The 19,502-nt window shown below is 41.7% G+C and overlaps 1 protein-coding gene across 6 annotated transcripts in view; it reads right to left on the bottom strand.

Annotated features, from left to right (window-relative positions):
- Positions 1-19,502, bottom strand: part of BEND7 (BEN domain containing 7) — a 46,646-nt gene that overhangs the window by 6,273 nt on the left and 20,871 nt on the right. For 3 of the 6 annotated variants that reach the window (XM_032106423.1, XM_032106429.1, XM_032106425.1), the window contains 6 exons: positions 18,588-18,853; positions 13,465-13,690; positions 8,485-8,604; positions 8,194-8,250; positions 7,948-8,086; positions 403-453 (listed from right to left, as the gene is read on the bottom strand). In XM_032106423.1, the coding sequence (XP_031962314.1) occupies positions 441-453; positions 7,948-8,086; positions 8,194-8,250; positions 8,485-8,604; positions 13,465-13,690; positions 18,588-18,853 (821 nt within the window). In that variant the 3' untranslated portion in view covers positions 403-440. The remainder of the gene's footprint in view (positions 1-402; positions 454-7,947; positions 8,087-8,193; positions 8,251-8,484; positions 8,605-13,464; positions 13,691-18,587; positions 18,854-19,502) is intronic. The other 3 variants (XM_032106426.1, XM_032106427.1, XM_032106428.1) reach the window with 2 other exon arrangements.

Here is a 19,502-nt window from a genome sequence, read left to right as displayed (position 1 = left end):
GCCCAAGATATTATTGCTAATACCTCAGACAACTCAATAGATGTGACACTACAAATTATTGTGTTTGTCCCTACCAATAACTCTGTTAAGAGATAAAAAATACTCCCAGAAATATCAGGGATAAGCACAAGTCCCTATCTGGCATAAGTGTAACTTATGGGCGTTATTAGCTTAGCTGCTCCCATGGACCTTGACATTTTATGAATATGAAATTGAGGGAAAATTTGTAAGATTGTGATGCATTTGTTTTTTAACACAGACCATTCAAAACTTTAGATAGCAGAGTCCTGTGTGCAATTACCCAGCTGTACATGGCAAGTCAGGATTATTGAAAAGTGCTTCTGTGCCATAAATAAACAAAAACACATATGGGAGACTGATAAAAATTTTAATGCATTTTACCTGTTTGTAGTAGAGAAATGTCCGGCTTCTCATCACAGTCAGTTGCCTCTGCTGATTACAAATATAAACAAGAAATCTCATTACTTTTACTGAATACGGGAATGCAATTAAAAAGCTACAGACTGTAAAGTGATTTTGCATTTTCTATCTACTTTCCTCAGCTGCAATTTACAAGTGCTCAGTTAAAAACTCACTGCTTGGAGGAAAAGGTCATACAATAAAAATGCAAACTCAGAAGTGGGAGTTGGGTATTAAGAAGCAATTGTGCCAGCAACGGGATGGAGTAACACTTGCTCTTTTTAGGGTTTCAGGATATCTGTATGATAAAAGGAGTTTGTGATCATCTGATAAAGTCACAAGAAAAGTCTTGGAGGAATAGCCTTGCAGGCTGGAACTCCACCCTCCGACAGTCATCTGATGCCTGCAGGGAAAGGAACACTCCCATTTGTGCACCCAAACTTCCCGTGACCACAGGCAAGCTCATTTTGCAGGGGACAGATTTACTAGGGCAAAGTGTCTTCAAAGATGCAGGTTGGTGCCCAGTGTAATTAAAAAAGCATGTGACCACGCTGGCAATTACCATGTATATGCACACGTGCTTTCAACCCACAGTTTATGCAAGAGCATTTGATTTAATTTGGCCCACGGTGAAGGGAGGCTAAAAGCCTAATTTGTTCATTTTGTATTTGCCAGAGGCCAAGGGAATGCACAGGCATAGCTTGTCTCATTCAGCAGATGTGCAGGGACTTGTTAGGCTGTAGTACCTAGAATGTGCATGTGAACCCTGAGTAAATCAAAGGTGTGTAACAGGAAATCAGTGTCTAACCTACACAAGCCCTACTCAATATCCTATTACCTTTGTCTTTTGTCACTGCAGCATGATATTTAAGGCCTTTGAAGTGCAATGAGATATTTGAAGGCACTTCAGCAAATGAGGTGTGGTCATACAGGACAAGCCCATTATCACTGAATCATAGAATAGTTTGGGTTGGAAGGGACCTTAAAGGTCACCCAGTCCAACCCTCCTGAAATCAGCAGGGAGAGAGCTTCAACTAGATCAGGTTGCTCAGAGCCCTGACCTTGAATAATTCCAGGCATGGGGCATCCACCATCTCTCTGAGCAGCCTGTGCCAGTGTTTCACCACCCTTGCTGTAAAAAATTCTTCCTTATATCTAATCTAAATCAATGGTCTTTTAGTTTAAAATGGTCACCCCTTGTCCTACGAACTACATTGTACAAGGTCAGTGTGGTGGATATATATCTACTCACATCCATGCACTCCACAATATCCACAGGCATCAAAACCAAGGCTGCAGATGCACTAAGCAACTCAGTTCACTTCCCACTTGGAACTAAGCTAACTGTCCTGATCACCTTCATCATGAGGATGTTGAGTTGTTGCCCTCATGATGATAATGTCCAATCCAGCTCCTAATCTACATTAGTTTTCTCATGTAATCCATCAACCCTCGTCTATCCATCCCTGGACCAAGAGACTGCTGTGCCTCCCACATGCCTGGATGTCAGGTTAGTTTTTAGCTAGGTTCTGCAAAATTAACTCAACCAAAGAAAACATAAACAAACAAAAAACCCTGGTACCAGGCTTCTTTCCTGGTTTAAATGCAGAGCTCTGACAAGTTTGCAGCACAAACTGCAAGTGACTCGGTGCCTTTTTCTGCTTTCTGTGAGAAGGTGGCACCCTGAGCAGAAACAAATCCAGTGCTTGGTACAGCTCACTGTGAAAACCCTGAATTTTGGAAGGGACAAGTGGCTCACTAAGTGGGAGAGGTCAGCTAGGCTGGTTTGAATCTGGACCAGACTCTCAGTGATGGAAGGACTGGATGTGCAAGGGAGGAGACAGCATGGTGCAATGATAAGCTGAGACTCAGCCAATGGGATACACATGGCTTAAAAAATTGGGAGTGTCAGTCTGAGGCCAACTTCTAGTAATGCTGTGAAGAACTACCTGCACCAGGTGATTCTGTGGCACAGCAACTCTGTATACAAGAGATAAAGCTGCATCTGGCCCCTTGGGTAGAAGGACCCAAGCTATGAAAATGGGGGAAGCCAGATCTGAGTGTTGGCAATGGACTAGAGAGCCTTCCCTCTATGAATATCAGGGGTGGTGCCAACAGGCTGCCCACTGTAGTGACAGCTTTTATAGAAATCTCCGCAGCAACTCCTAAAGTAGCTCCAGAGATGTGGTCATCTTTCTACCTAACTGCTCTTCTTACACCTGGCTAACAGTGAACCCAGAGGAAGGCAGTAACACAGAAACAAATGTAAGCAAGGAACTTTCAGAAGATAAGGACTTGAGTCTCCATCTCTGCAGAACCAGAAGTTACCTGGCAATTTTAATCTGGCAGAAGGACTGATAGATGAGGTTCAGCTCTCCATCAATTGTTCCAGGCTCATTTCTCATGCCAGCACAAATGTTTATACAGTCACCAAGATCAGATCCAGTTAAAAACTGACAACATGGCCACAGGAATGCCTGTGGCAGTGCCAGAAAGGGAGTGGGAGCACAGCAGATGCCCAGAGAGCTACTCACTCTTCTCAGCAGCTGCCAGGATTTGTTTTATGAAACTGGATGTGTAACTGCAGCTCCAGGTGAAGTACAATACAGGGGAATGACAAACACCTCGACCTCCTAACATGGATATAAACCACCAGCCTCTCACATGTCATTCCAAGAAGGAAGGAAGGTTTGCCTTCGACAACCGCACCCCACAGACTGCCAGCCAAACCTCACTTTGTCTTGAGCCAGCTTGCAAGACAAGGCAAGCAGGAAGAGAGCCTACTGTGGGAACTCAGAGCCTCTTCTCTGTCCTTTGCTTAGATAGAGTGCAGCAACTCTTGCAAAACAATCCTGGTAGTCATTTCCTTAGATTCCCCCCAAATTGTGTAGCTTCTCAGGTACAGGTCTGTCTGTTAAGTGCACACTTGCTGCTTTGCTCCTTGGACAGAAGTACACACGTGCTCAGGGCTGGGAAGTTGAATACAGCAGTTACTATTTTAATATATCTAAAATACTGGCTGCAAACCCACTGTACCACATGCTGGACTTCATTCCACATCCTTCCTGGCCCTGTGTGTATTGCTAAGCAAAAATCAACCCAGTCTCTTGTAGCATGTAGTCAAAAGCACAAACCAGGGAATCAGGAGGATGAAGAAAACCAGAAAGAAGAAAAAAACCTCACACAAAACGATGGAAGCAGCAGTTTGAGCAAGGACTTGGGAGAAAAGGGATACTTCCAGGAAAAAAATAAGCAATTTTTTTCCTTCTTCCCCACTATTTTACAATGCAACAAAGTAATGTAATTTTAAGCAACAATTCAAAGATGAAACATCATGGCATGCAAGTTATTTAAATGAGTCCTGCCTGAACATTTTCAGCATGTTTTCCAAAATTGCTGTATTTTCCTTTAAGGAATCAGGCAGTCCAAAGGTTCCAGGTTGTGCACAAAGTAATCACTTGGCATGAACAGCTCCTAGCCTGCGTACTGTGGCAGTGTTAGAACAGAATCACAGAATATCCTGAGCTGGAAGGGATCCACAAGGATCATCCAAGTCCAGCTCCTGGCCCTGCACAGGACAGCCCCAGGAATCCTACCCTGTGGTAATTTACATATTACTGTTATTACATATTACCCCACAGCATCAGCTTTCCCACGGACAGCCGCTATGGAATAATGGCTCATGGGCTCTTCAAAACATAAAAAGGGGGGAAGAACTTACTGTGGGAGATGTGTGAACCCTGACCTGCTGCTTATTAATGGATGGAGAGTTTAGTAATCAAAAGGCTCGAATGCAGTGTCTGCACAGAGGTGACAGGAACAGCCAGTCAGCTCCCTCTGATTTTACCCGCTTTAAGATCGCTGTGATAATGGCTGACTGTGTCCCTCTGTGCTGCCACTGGCAAGGCCACCAGACACCTGCTCATGGTCTCTTTTGCAGGGTGAAGAGACCACGCTGGGGCAAGTCCGGCACCGTAAATTATGAGGCAATTTGCATTGTAATTCACGCTGCCTTAAGAGAGGAAACCTATGCACATCCATTTCCTTTGACTTCTTCCCTTTCCGGGCAACTTTGCATCCCATCCCATCCACTAAAATGGTTTAGCTTCTCTTCTGGGAGAAGACAGACCTGGCATTATGAAGCTGTGCTCCACTATGCTCTGCTCTTGGCATGACATGGGACCAGTAGTCAAGGCTGAAGAATATTATCATACTCTTTAATTTTAATTATAACATCTGTTTGTAACATTAACCTCGTAGTCTCTTCTCCCCTTTGTGACAGCTAACTTGTGAAATTTTGAAAAGACTGAACAAGGCCAATAAAAATTTAATGGCAGTGGCAGCTTTATTCTCAGATCTAACAAATAAAAAAAACCTTATCCAAGTCTCAGATCTCAAGCAATAATCTAAAAGAACTAAGAAAAAGCTGAAGCTAAATAAATAAATAAATAAATAGAATATTCCCAGCCATGAAAAATATTCTCATTGATTCAGAACATAAACGAATTTTTATTTGGCTTAGGATAACAACTTTTCAAAATCTACACGGGGGAGCTATTTTCTAGAAAGCAGAATTTTAAAGTGGTTTTTTTGATTAGCTTTTGAAATAAGGAGCTTTTTCAGTCCCTAATTCTAGGAGATGAGTCAAACATGATAAATAAGGTTGAAGCTGGGCAGCATCTATGATCCAGTGATGATAATTTTATTTAATTTGGAAATACTCATGGGACTACACTCTATAGAAGGGGCTACAAAAAGCAGATCCACCCCAATTGTTTGATAGAATTCTCTGAAATTATTAATGTAATTGAAAGATAGAGCAGGATTTATGTTTTCAGACTGAAATAATGTTTCACAGGATAAAGTGGAGAGGGCTGCTCATGAATGCAGTGTCTTACTGTCTGGTTTGAAATGAAAAACTCATCAGAGGATGTACTGAATGGCTTGGGGGAAGGCAAGCAGGATGAGAAGCCCACCCCTCCTCTTAAATACTTCTGCTGTTAAAATTTAGCCCAACACAGTGCTGACTAAAAAGTTGTCTTGTGACCTCTGAAATAAATGGATCATCTTAAGCTTTCTCCATATACAGCCTGTGCATTATGACAAACCAGGAACTGATGTAGATAAATAATGTGATCAAGCAGCAGGGAGACACATTGGCTCAGAAAGTTTTGGGTGAAGTTAGACTAATGCTGGCTCAGATTTGTTCTTTGGGCACCTTACTCTATCCCCACAAGCTCAGCTGGCATGTTCCAGTGAGCAAGTGGAGACAAAACTGAAAGAGAATGACCTAGGAACATGGATATAGGACACTTCTGCTTCTGCTCCACTGGCCACAGGCAGACTGGAAGAGCTCAAGAGCTCAGCCAGAAGAGTGATGAATCCCACATCTCAGTGGCTGCAAGTCCCATAGTTTTAAGATACTTAAAAGCCAAGTTTTACAACATGAAGTTCTGGAAGAGCTTCTCCCTCCATGTCTGCCCTCCCCTCCTGTTTTGGTCTCTGTAAATTACACATGATTTTGGTATGGTTTCACAATGAATAGATAAATTGTGCATAATTCCAACATCACCAGTTCTATATTGGGATAAAGCTGCTGAGGGCTGAGAGACTATGCTGCCACACACCACAACATCCTTCCCTTGGTCCTACAGACCTCCCCAAGCATCTGCTAACACCCATTGCTGGACACAAAATATGGGAATAGATGGATCTGTTGCTTGGTCAGCTCTAGATTCCTTACATCAGAAGCTCACAGTTGTAGCATAAAATTACTAACAAACCTTATTTCAACATCCTGAAGGCTATACTGCAACCAGCTCTCTGCTCCTGCCTCTCCACTCCCATCTACTGTTTTGCTCTCACAAAGGCCTGGGAAACCTCTTTGATTCAGTGCGAGGTCAGGTTGGGCTAGTTACAGCCACCAGAGAAGATGGCAGTGGATGGAAAGGTGCAAGTGGCCACAGTGGTGTGTTCAGCCACTCCTGACACACTGAAAACAGCATGTCCGCCTGTGGCCACATCAGAGAGAAACTGGGGCACTTCAGGGACTGGCCAGTAAACAGCACAAAAGAGAGCTTTTTTACAAATCTAGGTATTGTGCAGGATTTTTTTCAACAAATAAACTTGAGGGGTTGCTAGGTACACTGCTGCTCACTGCATCCACATACATGTGAACAAGTTACCTTCCCTAGGCAGCACAGACAGGGGAGCCTATCTGATTCTGGCACACTACTCAGCTTCACTTATTTTCCTTCATAGTCTTGCTAGCTTAAATACAATATCCTCTGCTTAGATTCTCCCATCCTGAGCAAGGACCAGAGATAGAGGTGGCCCCATTTGAAAAGCAAAAGCTGAATGTCATTGTCATTTTAATTAATATCCTGCAGGGGCATGAAGAAAAGCAAATAAAAAATGATGAAAGAAAATAAAAATCAAAACAAAATTAGGTCAATCCTCTCTCCTGAGGGATCTTCTGCAGTCAACCCAAGGACCCTCTGCTCCCCACATCCTGCACTGCACCCTCCACTTTACTGTAGCCTGACATCCCACTTCCACCCTCCTGTCCTGGGGAGGCTGACAGGCAGCCTTGGAAGGGGCAGAAAGCAATCCTGTTGTACAACACCAGTAATCTGACACTGCCTTTAACAAGATTATCTTGTATCCCTCTGTCCTCCCTCCCCCAACACACACAAGAAACCCTTTTTAAGGCCAGTGCTGGTTTGTTTCTCTACCCTGGGAAGCTTATGCTACTGAATAATCTGCACTTTTTTCCTCCCCCAGTGTTATTTCTGTCTCTGGGTGTTTCTCATTTTCCTCATCTGATGTTTTTCCCTCCTGGCATTAATAACGTCGTGGAGAATGATTTCAGATGCCAGCATAAGCGTGTGTTTCAGAGATGCAGCTTTGGACAGAAAAGGCTGGCTCTGCGAGACAGGGAGATGGAGAGGACATTTCCTGAGGTCTCGCTCACCACCAGGGACCACGGGGTGAGCATCCCCTGTGGAGCCATCAGGTTTCCCATCCCATGAATGTTAACAGGCACTTAATTGTGGTGATGGGCAGAAGGGAAGAGGTGAAAAGGCAGGCAGCTAAATACAGTTAACAGCAAAAGAGTTGTTTAAGGAGGTGGCACACATGATGTGGCTCAGACAACAGTGTCAGATGTGTGCAGGGAAAGACAGGCAAGAAATACAACCACGAGAGAGCCTTAAGAAAACTGCAGGATGAGAACAAGAAAGTGAAGCCTCGTATGGAGAAAGCCCCTAGTAGTACTGGAGGGATGAAGATGGGAAGGAGACTAGTTATGGTTTACAAGGTAATTACATGTCTCTTAAACAGTAACATTGCTTTTCCAAGAATCCTACTGGGGATTTCCAGGCTGCATGTTCATGGCTGGAGCTGAGAGCTCACGAGCCGCATGCTGTTGGGGTGAAAGCTCAGCACTGAGCTGCAGGCTGGTCCCAAGCATCTAGGTTATCCCAGCGCAAGCTTTGCAGCTTTACTGCAAAACCCTGCCTAGATTACCTGTCACTGCTGGCAAGCTGCCTCCCACGGTTTGCAGATCCTTGCTGGTACAACCAGGATGGGTGGTTGGGTTTTCTTTGGTTTCTGTTTTGATTTTTTTTTTTCCTGATTCTTTCACAAGGAATGTGAGAAGACTCATCTATTCTTCCAGACACACATAGTATAGAGGGAAAGGTCAGTTGGGTTACGTCTTAACAGTACAGTGAGTGGCTTGTCAGGCCAAATAACACAGAATTAAAAAACTACCTGCAGCCCTGGATGGATCAGCTAATTTAAGGACTTCTGGGAAGAAGAGTTTGGATGCTAAAGGAAAGGAGACAACATTTGAGAAAGACTCCAACTTAACTTGTCTGTAGAGACAGCTCCTAAACCTGCTACCATTCCAAACCCACAGAAACCTGCTAAAGTGTTGAGTTCTAATTTTCACAGCATGAACAAGTACAACTCTGCAGTCAACAGGAAAAACTTCTGTGGATACAAAGGCTCTAAGCTTTTAATCTTACACTCACATGTTGTTCCTCATATTTTTATACATACCTGAGCCTCTTTTTAATCGTCTTCTTGCAAGTTTGATTTGATCCTGAAGAATCTGGACCCAGTCCCTAGGACCAGGAAGTTTATCCACATGGTTAGCAGTGCAGTATTTTTCTGTAAAGACTGAAATAAAAAGATACCACCTTTTTGAAACTTGCCACCAGAATGAAGAAAAGGAGACTGGAGAGAATTATAATCAAAATATATGAAATTACTGACTGATTAAAAAGAATTTTAATGGCCAAACGTAGGATTGTGAGAATAAAGTGTTTCATGAGTTCATCATTCAGAAGTCATTTGGCTGCATAAATATCACAGTAATGTCATTGTTACTACATATAAAAGCCTGTCCCAAAGAAACATTCTATACATGATGTCTTAATGAATTTCACACAAAATGATCGCAGAAAAATAATCGTGTACTTTGAACTGAATCTCAGATGTGGCAGGCACTTGGAAATGCTGCCTTCCATATGGCACAGGTAGAGAGCTGAAGATCTGGTCATTTGGTGGCCTCTTGGCCAGATTCCCAAGGCTGCAGGCAAAGTGATGAAAGAGTAAAATCCTACCACTGTGGAAATCTCCACAGTTCTTATATTGCCAAACCAGATGGAATAGAATTTTTATAAAGCTACTACAAGAAAAAATAAAAAGCACCGTTACCGAGAAAAAAAGAAATATCCTACAGGTCCAATTTTGTATTTTATAAAAAAGGTACAGAGAGGTTCAACATTATCTTTAAATCCATATTTACAGCAAACCTAACAGTGTTATACCAAAAATACAGAATTATAAATTGAGTGAAACTGATGCAATTGATTTTCATCATGCAACTGAGAGGTGTGCAAAAAATAAACAAGAGCTGAAATAGAAAAAATATTCTTGCTATTGTAAACTTGGTCAGAGATCTCAGAGCCCAGTGTCCTATTATGACTGGCAAACAAAGAGAGAAAGCTAGTCTTAGCTCAGGGGATTTGTAATCCTTGAGAATAAATATCACACAAATGGGACGGGGAAACATGCAACAAAAAAAAGACAATTTCAGTATTTTTATACACGGACTTTTGAAGCAGCACTACCTGCTAAGTATAAGGGAACCAAAAGTAATCCCCCCCTCTGAACTCCTTCCATGTTAACAGCTTCACAAAACCATGGCAAGGCAGGCATCAGCAACACTTTCCAGTGCAGTCTGATCTGCAAGGACATCAGACCAGCTTAGGGCTGCCCAGAGAAGTCAATACATCCCCACACATTCAGAGTGTCTGATTTGCAACAAACATTGTCTTTCTAAAGGTAGAAATAGTCTTTCCCTTTGGAATCCATATGGTACCTGACACAACAGGAACCTGATAATGACTTGTGACTCCTACTTACTTACTCCTACAACTGCTTAATGTGTGATTAGAGAAATAACAACGTGGACAAAAAGGAATGGGAATGAAACAGCAAGGAGGCAGGAGAATTGGGACCTGCCCTTTCTAGTCCACCCAAGGTGTATGGTATTAACAAACCCTCTATCACAGAAACATAGACTGGTTTGAATTTAAAGGGGACTTTAAGATCATCTAGTCCAACCCCACTGCCATGAATAGGGACATCTTGCACTTCATCAGACTGCTGAAAGCCCTGTCCAAGTTTATCTTAAACACTTCCAGGCATGGAGAACCCACAGCTTCTCTGAGCAAACTGTTCCAATGTCTGATTACCATCATCATCCAAAAAAAAAAGTCTTCATAATGGCCAATCTAAATGTACCCTCTTTCAGTTTAAAACCACTGCCTCCTTGTCCTGTCACTACAGGCTTTGGTAAAATATCCATCCTCATCTTTCTTACAAGCCCCCTTTATATATTAAAAGGCCAAAGTAAGGTCTCCTTAGAGCCTTCTTTTCTTGAGGCTGAACCACCTCAAATCTCTCAGCCTGTCTTCATAGCAGAGGTGCTCCAGCCCTCTGACCATCCTGGTGGCCTCCTCTGGAACTGCTCTAACAGATCCATGTCCTTTCTGCGCTGAGGACCCCAGAGTTGGATGCAGTGCTGTATGTGGGGTCTCATCAGAGCAGAGTAGAGGGGCAGAATCACGCCCATAGTTCTTGTGATGCCACCTGGGACACAGTTGACTTTCTGAGCTGTGGCATTGCTGGCTCCTATCTAATTTTTTGCCTATCAGTACTGTCAAGTCCTTCTCTGCAGGGCTGCTCTCAATCCCTGCATCCACCACTCTATACTGATACTGGGGATTGCCCTGACCCAGATGCAGGACCTTGCAGTTGGTCTAGTTAAACATCAGGAGGTTCACATGGACCCACTCCTTCAGCCTGCCAAGGTTCTGGATGGCATCCCTTCCCTCCTGTCAACCAACCACACCACTCAGCCTGGTGTCATCTGCAAACTTGCTGAGGGTGCCCTAGAAACCAGTGCCTGTGTCAGTGATGAAAATATTAAATCATATTGGTCCCACTATGGATCCCTGAGGGACACATCACACTTATATCTGAACACAGCTCATTGACTTCTGCAGGGAAGGATTTCACTGGCTGAATTTCTAGTCAAGAACACAAAGGAAAAATAACTGTTTCTGACTAGTTTTATTTTTTCATCTTTTTTTTTTTTTTTTTTTTTTACCAGTTCTGAGTGAAAGACTCACAAGAGAAGCTGATTGCCCAGGAGAAACACTGCAACTGATTCAACAAGTGCCACTGAATACCCCAAGTCAAAAGAGAGAATTGCTCCCTGGCTAATCATTCTGTTGCAGAAGCATTAAATTACTTGTAAGGACAGCAGTGAAAATGTTTTCAGACAGGAAGAGTGACTTTCAAGCAAACAGTTTTTCCTTTAAATTCTCTGCCCGTTTTTGTCATGAATGTAGCCTTTTGTATCTCTGTCATGGAAAAGGACTAAAAGTGCCACTAAAGGATATCTGGGCACGTGGTAGAGGAATGTCCTAGTGATAATAGTGCAAACAACATGATGTTGTTCTTGCAGAGATTTCATACTGGCTCAGTTATTTCTTGGAATAAATGAAACCACAGTGTCTGATAGCCCAGCTCCTCGGAGGGAAGAAGGGTGCTATTGGAGCCAGACTGAATAAAGATCCACAGGACGTCAGACCTTGCCATCTTATTCCATCACAGCTTTTAGGGACAAGCTTCCTTATCAGGGATCAGGCACTAGCATCTGGGCAATACTGGAAATGCCAATGAAGATCAGTTATGGCAGTGGTACCTAGTAGTACCATCCCAGATGAAATTTTTCTGTTGAAACTACAAGTTCCCCCTTTCTTCTCCTAAACTCAAGAGAAGAGGTTAAGCCAAGCCTCAGAATTTGCTCCACTAATACAATCTTAGCTACCGAGATACATTGCTCTCTGCAGTGGGTACCAGCTGCTATTTTAGTAGTGCTGTTGCATCTACTGTGAAACATTTCTTTTATCAGGTGCTGTTCAAATTAGAGTGGGTTTTTTGAAGTCATTTTGAACTCCTCTTTCTTTCATTTAACTTATTTATTAAAGCTTTTTATGGAACAATGAGATACAGATAGAGAGAATTCAGACTCAAATTTTTGCAGATTACTGAGCTCAAGAAAAGAAGGTACAAAACAGTGCTTGTGATTTAAACCTAAATACAAGCATAACTGTAAGAAAGTCTGTCAGCTGCTCTGTAAGATATATTAGGACTATGATGTAGGCACAACATACACTTTGTTGCAGAACTGCACACTTGAGAGGGTCCTCTGAAGGCCTCCAAGCCCAGCCTGCTGCTCAAAGTAGATCTTAATGCTCTGGATTGTGACCAGTCACATTTTGAATATTTCCAGGGATGGAGATCATGCAGCTCCTCTAAGCCCCTATTGTATTGCTCAACCACCCTTATATTGAAAATGCTTCTCCTTATATCAAATTGCAATTTTCCGCATGTTCAATGCCTCTTGTGCCTCTGGGAAGATTCTGACTGTATTTCTCCAGATCATCCCATTAGGTAGTCGTGAACAGCAGTAAGGTTTCTCCTGAATCATCTTCTCTCCAGTTCTCTCAGCCTCCCCTCATCTGGTACTGAAGCAGGGAAGTGCTGAAGTCGTAAGTCTTGGTGGCCCCTCCACCGGACTCAAGCCAGTTTGTCAATGCCTTTCTTTTATGGGGAGAGGGGTCCAAAAGTTGGAACAGAGGTGGTTGCAGAAGATTCTCCTGCCTCCTTTTGCTGCCAATGGACTTAGAGAAGTTCTTCTCATTGCCATGTGTCTCCTAAGCTAGCAATCTGCACCTGAGAACGAGTCACAGCCTCTAAAATAAGCTCCACTCTTAGAGCTTATTTTTGGCCTGTCTTTTGGTAATGTGGGTATTGTCCCTACAATATCAGATTTCAAAATAGAATCCAGTCCAGAATCTCTGGCCTAATACCAGCTCTTTATATGTTGTTGTCACAGAGTTGGAAGGTACGTGTTTTCTTCTGGAAGCTAGAAAGCACTGATTGCTAGGAAAAATCACCCAGCAAAAGGTGCTCACACCACAAAATTTGCTCCCCCAAGAGAAGGATCACTGTACTTATGGGCATCAAACTCATCTCATGTCAGTAATATCTTCCTCAATCTCTCCCCAATCCAGCCACCAACTACTGAATAATTTACAGGGCAGACGCAGTCAGATACAGTACAAGACTCAGAACTTTGATTGAAGGGTATCAGTTACACTGTCATTATGTTTTCAAGATTTCTTTGCATCTCTGATATCTGGGGGGAAAAAAAAATTATCTTATACGAACATTGAGTTTCTAACCTTAGAGCCTGACTTCAGAAACCAGGATCACTGGCTTAAAATTAACACAAGCTGTCCCCATAGAAGCTATTTTTAACAAGTGAATGAAAGGGAATAAAAATAAGACTGCATATTTTAATAGACCTAACACACGTCAGAAATTCTAATCCCCTTGCACTCTTCTTAGCAGAGCATATGTTCTAATTACACATACGAAAGAAAGCAGAAAATATACCTTTTATTGCACCCACAATATTTTGGTCTAGTCCTTTCCGGTTGTCATTGAGTCCTCTTTTCCTTTTGCCATTTGGTAATGAGTTAGCCAAAGTCTTGTCATCAAAAAATGCACAGACCAGCTTCCTAAAGAGCAGACTTCCTGAGCGAGTGTAGTTTGATAGTATAGAGTCCAGCTGAGATTTCGGCATGAAGACGTCAAATCCTTCTGCAAGTTGCACTTCTGGCTACCAAAAGAATACAATACAAATGTTTTAATTAAATGAGCATTCAAAGACATTATTTTACTTCAATCATGCATCTGGCGAGACTTTACAATCACTTCATCAAACCATGAATATTTTCCCAGCTATTCAGGACCACAGCAGCCTAATTCATTGAAATCAAACCCCGTCAGTGAATAAGCACCTTAAAAGGCAAATCAAACAATCACACTCCTTGTCTAGCGTCTGTAAAAGTTAACAATTACTGACATAATTTCTAGGCATACAGCTAACAAAAAGACAAGAGATACCTTTCAGTGTTGGGTAACAACAACAAAGCAGAGGATCATCCCAGAGCAGTGCTCCTAAGTGATGCTTTTTGGACATTTAGCTAACCATTTAATGGACTTGTTTCACTGCCAAATGCTGTGAACGAGTGTGCTGTGGGGCAGCCAGGCACTTCCAAGGAGCACAAATGCAGGGACACTGGCCCATTCCATGTGGCTTCCCAAGAGGGCTTCCAGTGAAGATATGGCCCATATGAGTATAAGTAGACCATGAGTCCGAGGTTGCCCCTGGAGCCAGCACTTGCTGCGTATCCATTTGTCCCTCATTCCCAAAATGCATGTTTAGAAGAGGATGATGCTAGACACAGCTTATTTCAGCACAAAAATCCTCAACAGTGAATCACAGGGATTTAAGTGACTGCCAGAAAGTGAAATGGAGGGGAAGAAGAGAAAAGAAAATCATGCTGAATTTCACAAGAGTCTTCTCTCAAGTACACTGAGGGCCAAAGCAGACAAAGGCCTTTGAGGAAGTCCCCTTACCAAGAGCCTTTTTGCTGCCCCTGTCTGTACATATCAGAAATTACATGAACAGTATTTGCAGAAATTTCTTCTGTGAGTATCACATAATGCATATGGTAAGACTTCTTCATGGAACAATTATATATCTAGAATGAAGACATGTTGTGAATAAACTAAAATTTTAAAAATATTGTTAAAAGTCAGCAAGGAGGTAAAAGAATCAGTGGTCATGATGTAAGGAAATAAGCCAACATTAAAGCCTTGCTTCTAAGAACCTGCCCTTTTTTTTCCCCTACATGAAATATATCCACCAATGATGGTGCATTTTCAAAGATGTTTACAAAGCAAGAGCAAATGCCATCTCCCATCATATCACCTGTGAACATCTTGAGTCTAGACAGAAGAAAGGGCTGCCAGTCTCGGAACAATTTGGCTGTGTAATTCTTTTCCCATGAATTTCTAAAAATCAGTATCAAGAGTGTTGCTGCAAGTAGAGTATTTCCAAAGCTTGTATTGTCATAGGATGTGGATGTGTACTGTGTGATACTTAAGACTAAAATGCTTTGGGAAGCCGGGATGAAGAATCTTAAAATATGCAAATAACAACAACAACAAAAATAATCTAAGAAGCGTGTAGTTTCTCAGCTTGTTCTAGATGAAAAATTGTTTTTTACCTCAAGAACTTTCAAAATGCTGGATCCAACAAAACAGTCAGCTACTGACATTTGTCAGAATCCGGATGTAGGTGGGTTTTTAATATGTTACTTCTAAACTTCTGGTGACAGGCAAGATTTTCAAAAGTAAATAAATGCAGGCCAAGTTCACAACTTGGGAAAAATTCTACTTCACGTAAATTAAAAGCCAGAATGCAGCTGACATGGTTATGAAGGATAACTGCCCTATTCTGTTACTTAGGTCTTGTGACAGGCATCTAAGATGACCTCAATGATACAGACACCCAGGCCAGAGAAATTACAGAACCATATGAATGTTTAGGCTGGAAAAAGCCTTCAAGATCATTGAGTCCAGCCATTAACCCATCACTGCCAAGTCCACCACTAAACCATGTCCCCAAGTGCCACATCTACATATCTTTTAAATACCTTCAGGTATGGTGACTGCCACTGCTTCCCTGGACAGCCTGTCCCAGTGCTTGACAACCCTTTTGGGGAAAAAATTTTTCCTAATATCCAAAATAAACCTTCCCTGGTGCAACTTGAGGTCATTTCCTCTTGTCATATCACTTATTAGTTGGGAGAAGAGACTGACCCCCGCCTGGCTACACCCTCCTGTCAGGGAGCTGCAGAGAGCGATAAGGTTCCCCCTGAGCCTCCTTTTCTCCAGGATAAACACCCCAGCTCCATTGCCCTTCTCTGGACATGCTCCAGCACCTCAATGTCTCTTGTAGTGAGGAGCCCAAAACTGACCCCAGGATTTGAGGAGAGGCCTCACCAGTGCAGAGTACAGGTGAGGCCTCTCCAGTCACTGCCCTGGTTCTGCTGGCCACACTTATTGCTGGTACCCTCACCAAAAGCCAGTTATTCCTGTGGTACCTTTTCTGACACCTCCTACTTAAAAACCAAAATGCCAGAAGGATCATGAGGCCCTGCTTTCACCTTCTGTATTTGTACTGAAAAAACCAAGATCAAGTGAGTATTTTCTCTCCTGCTCTGTGGGTGGTTTCCCTCTTCCCTGGTCCTACCATAGGACACTTGCATTACACTTTGGCAGGTGCACCAACCACCCTACAATACAGCTGCAGAATACATTTCAAACCTTACCATTGCTCTGGTGTGGAAGAGTCAGTATTATTTTTGTTTTGACTATTTTATTCTTAAGATAGGGATCAATTTGTTTACCAGTGAAACAATTTGAAGGCAAAATTATGATTTATTCTTGCTTTCCTTTAGTAGTTAGCTATTCTTTAATCAAAGACAATCAGTAACCATTTGAACTTTATGATCACTTTGAATGTGATTTCTCAAAGAAAAAGCACTTCTTAATAGATAATGATCATGGCAAAAGGAACTGGTGGGTAAACTATTTGTGAACAACAAAATAGGAAAGACCCTAATGCTAAAGGTTTTTGCTGTGCTAAAATTAACAGGCAGTGAATTAGATTTAATCCTAGATATTTTAGTAGGTTGTAGTATGTAGATTAAAAATGATTAGGTTATAAATGAAATATTACAACAGTAAAACAAACAGAAGTTCAACTAAGAGTTGTAATCAGATCATTACATTTAAAAAGTAGATTCTCTGATCCATGGACAAGATTCAGGGTTTGTCTCACAAAGACATTTTCCATCTCCGTAAGTAGCAGTATTTCATCTCAGCAGGTCTGAATTAATTGCACTGGTTTTGGCAGACCCAGTTTTATACCCATTAAACTTGGAATTTTCTTAAAGTTCAATAAATGTTGGCAAAATAGCAGTGGCATCAGGGGTGGCGTATGACACAGCACACACTACAGACAACCTGTAGAATATTCTCCATGGAACACTCATTTATGGTGCTTTGTAAAATGTCTTTCAGGTTTTTTCAGGCACACAGACATGGTGGTTGTGAGCACACCAGAGACGCTTATAAAAAAGTAGAAAAGATAATACTGCCATTTGTTCTCAAAGAAGTGACTTTCTTAAGCCTTAAGCCTTCTCAAAATGTTTAAGGTCACATTTTATTTTCGCATTAAATAGATCTGTTTTCAGAACTCAAATGTTTTCTTTCCAAAGACAAAACAAAATAAATTTGTTTGTCTCGGGGTTCTGGCTCTGTAAATTTAGTCAAACAACTGTTGTGGCAAGCAGGGGCTCAAGCACGGGAGGACAAATGAAGACCTGATTTATGAGCCACATGTTTTCTCTTCTTTTTTTCCTTAGGTCAAACTGGCAACTACAAAGAATCGTGTCCAGCGATGGAACACATTCACAAAGCCAAATTAAATTCCATTGCAAGCACAAAACTGTTTTCAAAACTGTGTTCCAAGCTGACAAGAGTGCCACAAGCAAAGAAAAATTATAAGCACAAATTGCATTCTGGAGATAAATTACCAGTCCTTCCCAAACCTTTACCTCAAACATTATTAAGCTCAGCACTACAAAAGGAAACCCTCTGAAAAAAAGCATCATGCTAGTTACTCTGTATCACTACACTGACTCTGTGGCATGAGACTGCACCCGAATTAGTGGTGTGGCTTGCATCTCTGTAACTGAATTATCCTGACTGCTCTTTTTTATTATTAGTTCTCTCTTCCAGAAGGGTAGAATATTATCTGCTGCATTGTTTTCATTTACGCTTATTGATACTGAATTTAATTATGTTTTTCTAGCTCATAGTACTTAGGAAATTGGAAAGAGCCTGCTCAAAATTAAAAATATATTAGAGGAATTAATGAACAGTTTACTTGTCGGTGAGCTGGTTTGGATGACATCAATTTGGCCATTAAATAAAGCCAATCATCCACCAGGTACACGAAATTTCTATCAGTGTGTACATGAGTCAAGAAAACATGCTTACTGCAATTTTCTATAGGAAAAGTGCCATTTTTAGAGTGGCAGATCTTGGCCTCTTTAGTCACACTGACATCATTGACAGTGCTGAGGCCCTACTCCAGCACCCACAGAAATCAAGACCAAGTGACCCAATTCAGCAAAGACTGAATATGAATTTTCTAGAGGTGAGGAGTTCCCCAAAGCCAGTGGGACCAGACAGGCAGGAAAGCACATAAATACTCCTTGGCAGGATAAAGACACGTGTGGGCTACATGGGCTCATCAGCAATGATGGGGCTGTTCATGGCTCCTCACCTCAACTGTGGCTCTTGCCACTGGGAGACACAAAGAACAAGTTTCCACTAAAAGGTCAAAAAACAGGAGCCTTGAACTCAAGGGGAAACTTCATGCTTGTGAAAGTTGGAAAAACACCAAAACCCCCCAAAATCTGTAACAAGCACTCCACACATCTAACCTTAACATCTCCATCCACTCCTACCCAGGATCTGCTTGTTTATTCTAACAAAAATTGGGAAGATGCATCAATGTGACTTGACTACTGATTCCCCTGAATGAGTCAGTATTTCAAAATCTTGCAATCCTGCATATTAAAATTTTAACTTACATCGGATGAAGCTGATTCAAGGATAATTCCAAACCCTGAAACAGGGGTTTCTGGTTTCAGGGGGGGTTCAATTGCTTGCAGACTCGATCGTTCTGAGTTTGCTGACAGTCTCTTCTCGTTCTCTGCAGAGCTGGGTTTCTTATTCATGGTAACTGCTTCAACAGCTTTGAGGGGCAGTTTTCTCTTTTTATTTCTCTTTCTTGATATTGTTGACTTCTGTGCACAAATCAGAGGAACAGGAGGCTGCTGTCTGTTTTGAGTCCCAACTGAATGAACGAAATTAATGCATTAATTTTATAGACAAAAGTCCATGAATAACCACACAGATGCACCAATAAATTACTGACACACTGAACTTATATTCTAGATAAGTGATGTGATTTTCAGGGCTGCTGCTGCCTGGGAAACAAATAAGTTTTACCACCTTTGCATAATTTTCCTATCACTACAATGGGGATAATGACAGTGAGCTCTGCTGTGCGGCTTTTCAAGTCACACTGATGAACAGTATTTTAGGAAAATTAGGAATACATGGTTCTTTTTCCTAGTGACCACTGGATGGTTGGTGACATGAAGCACTTAAGTGATGATTAATTTGTCTGCCCTCTGAATGACTGAGAATCTCACTGTCATTGAGGATCTCTTCCTGATAAAGTAAGATAATACAAGCGCTAATGCAATGACAGTTATCTTTATGACTGTGGTCTCCAAGTTAATTAGCTAAGCAAGAACATTTCAAGTACCATTATGTCAAGAATGAGTGAAAACACTATTCAATAGTTTAATTTCTAGGGGAAAAAAGTAACCCAAAGTTGCATCAGATTGTTTTGCTCATACACAAAAACTGACATGTATTACCTTTGAAATGTGAGAAACCGTATTTTATATTTATCAGTGTTTTGCATTTTCCAATAT

This window comes from Corvus moneduloides, chromosome 4 (genome assembly GCF_009650955.1).
Source record: "Corvus moneduloides isolate bCorMon1 chromosome 4, bCorMon1.pri, whole genome shotgun sequence".
Taxonomy (NCBI): Eukaryota; Metazoa; Chordata; class Aves; order Passeriformes; family Corvidae; genus Corvus; species Corvus moneduloides.
This window is presented reverse-complemented; position numbering and strand designations above follow the sequence as displayed.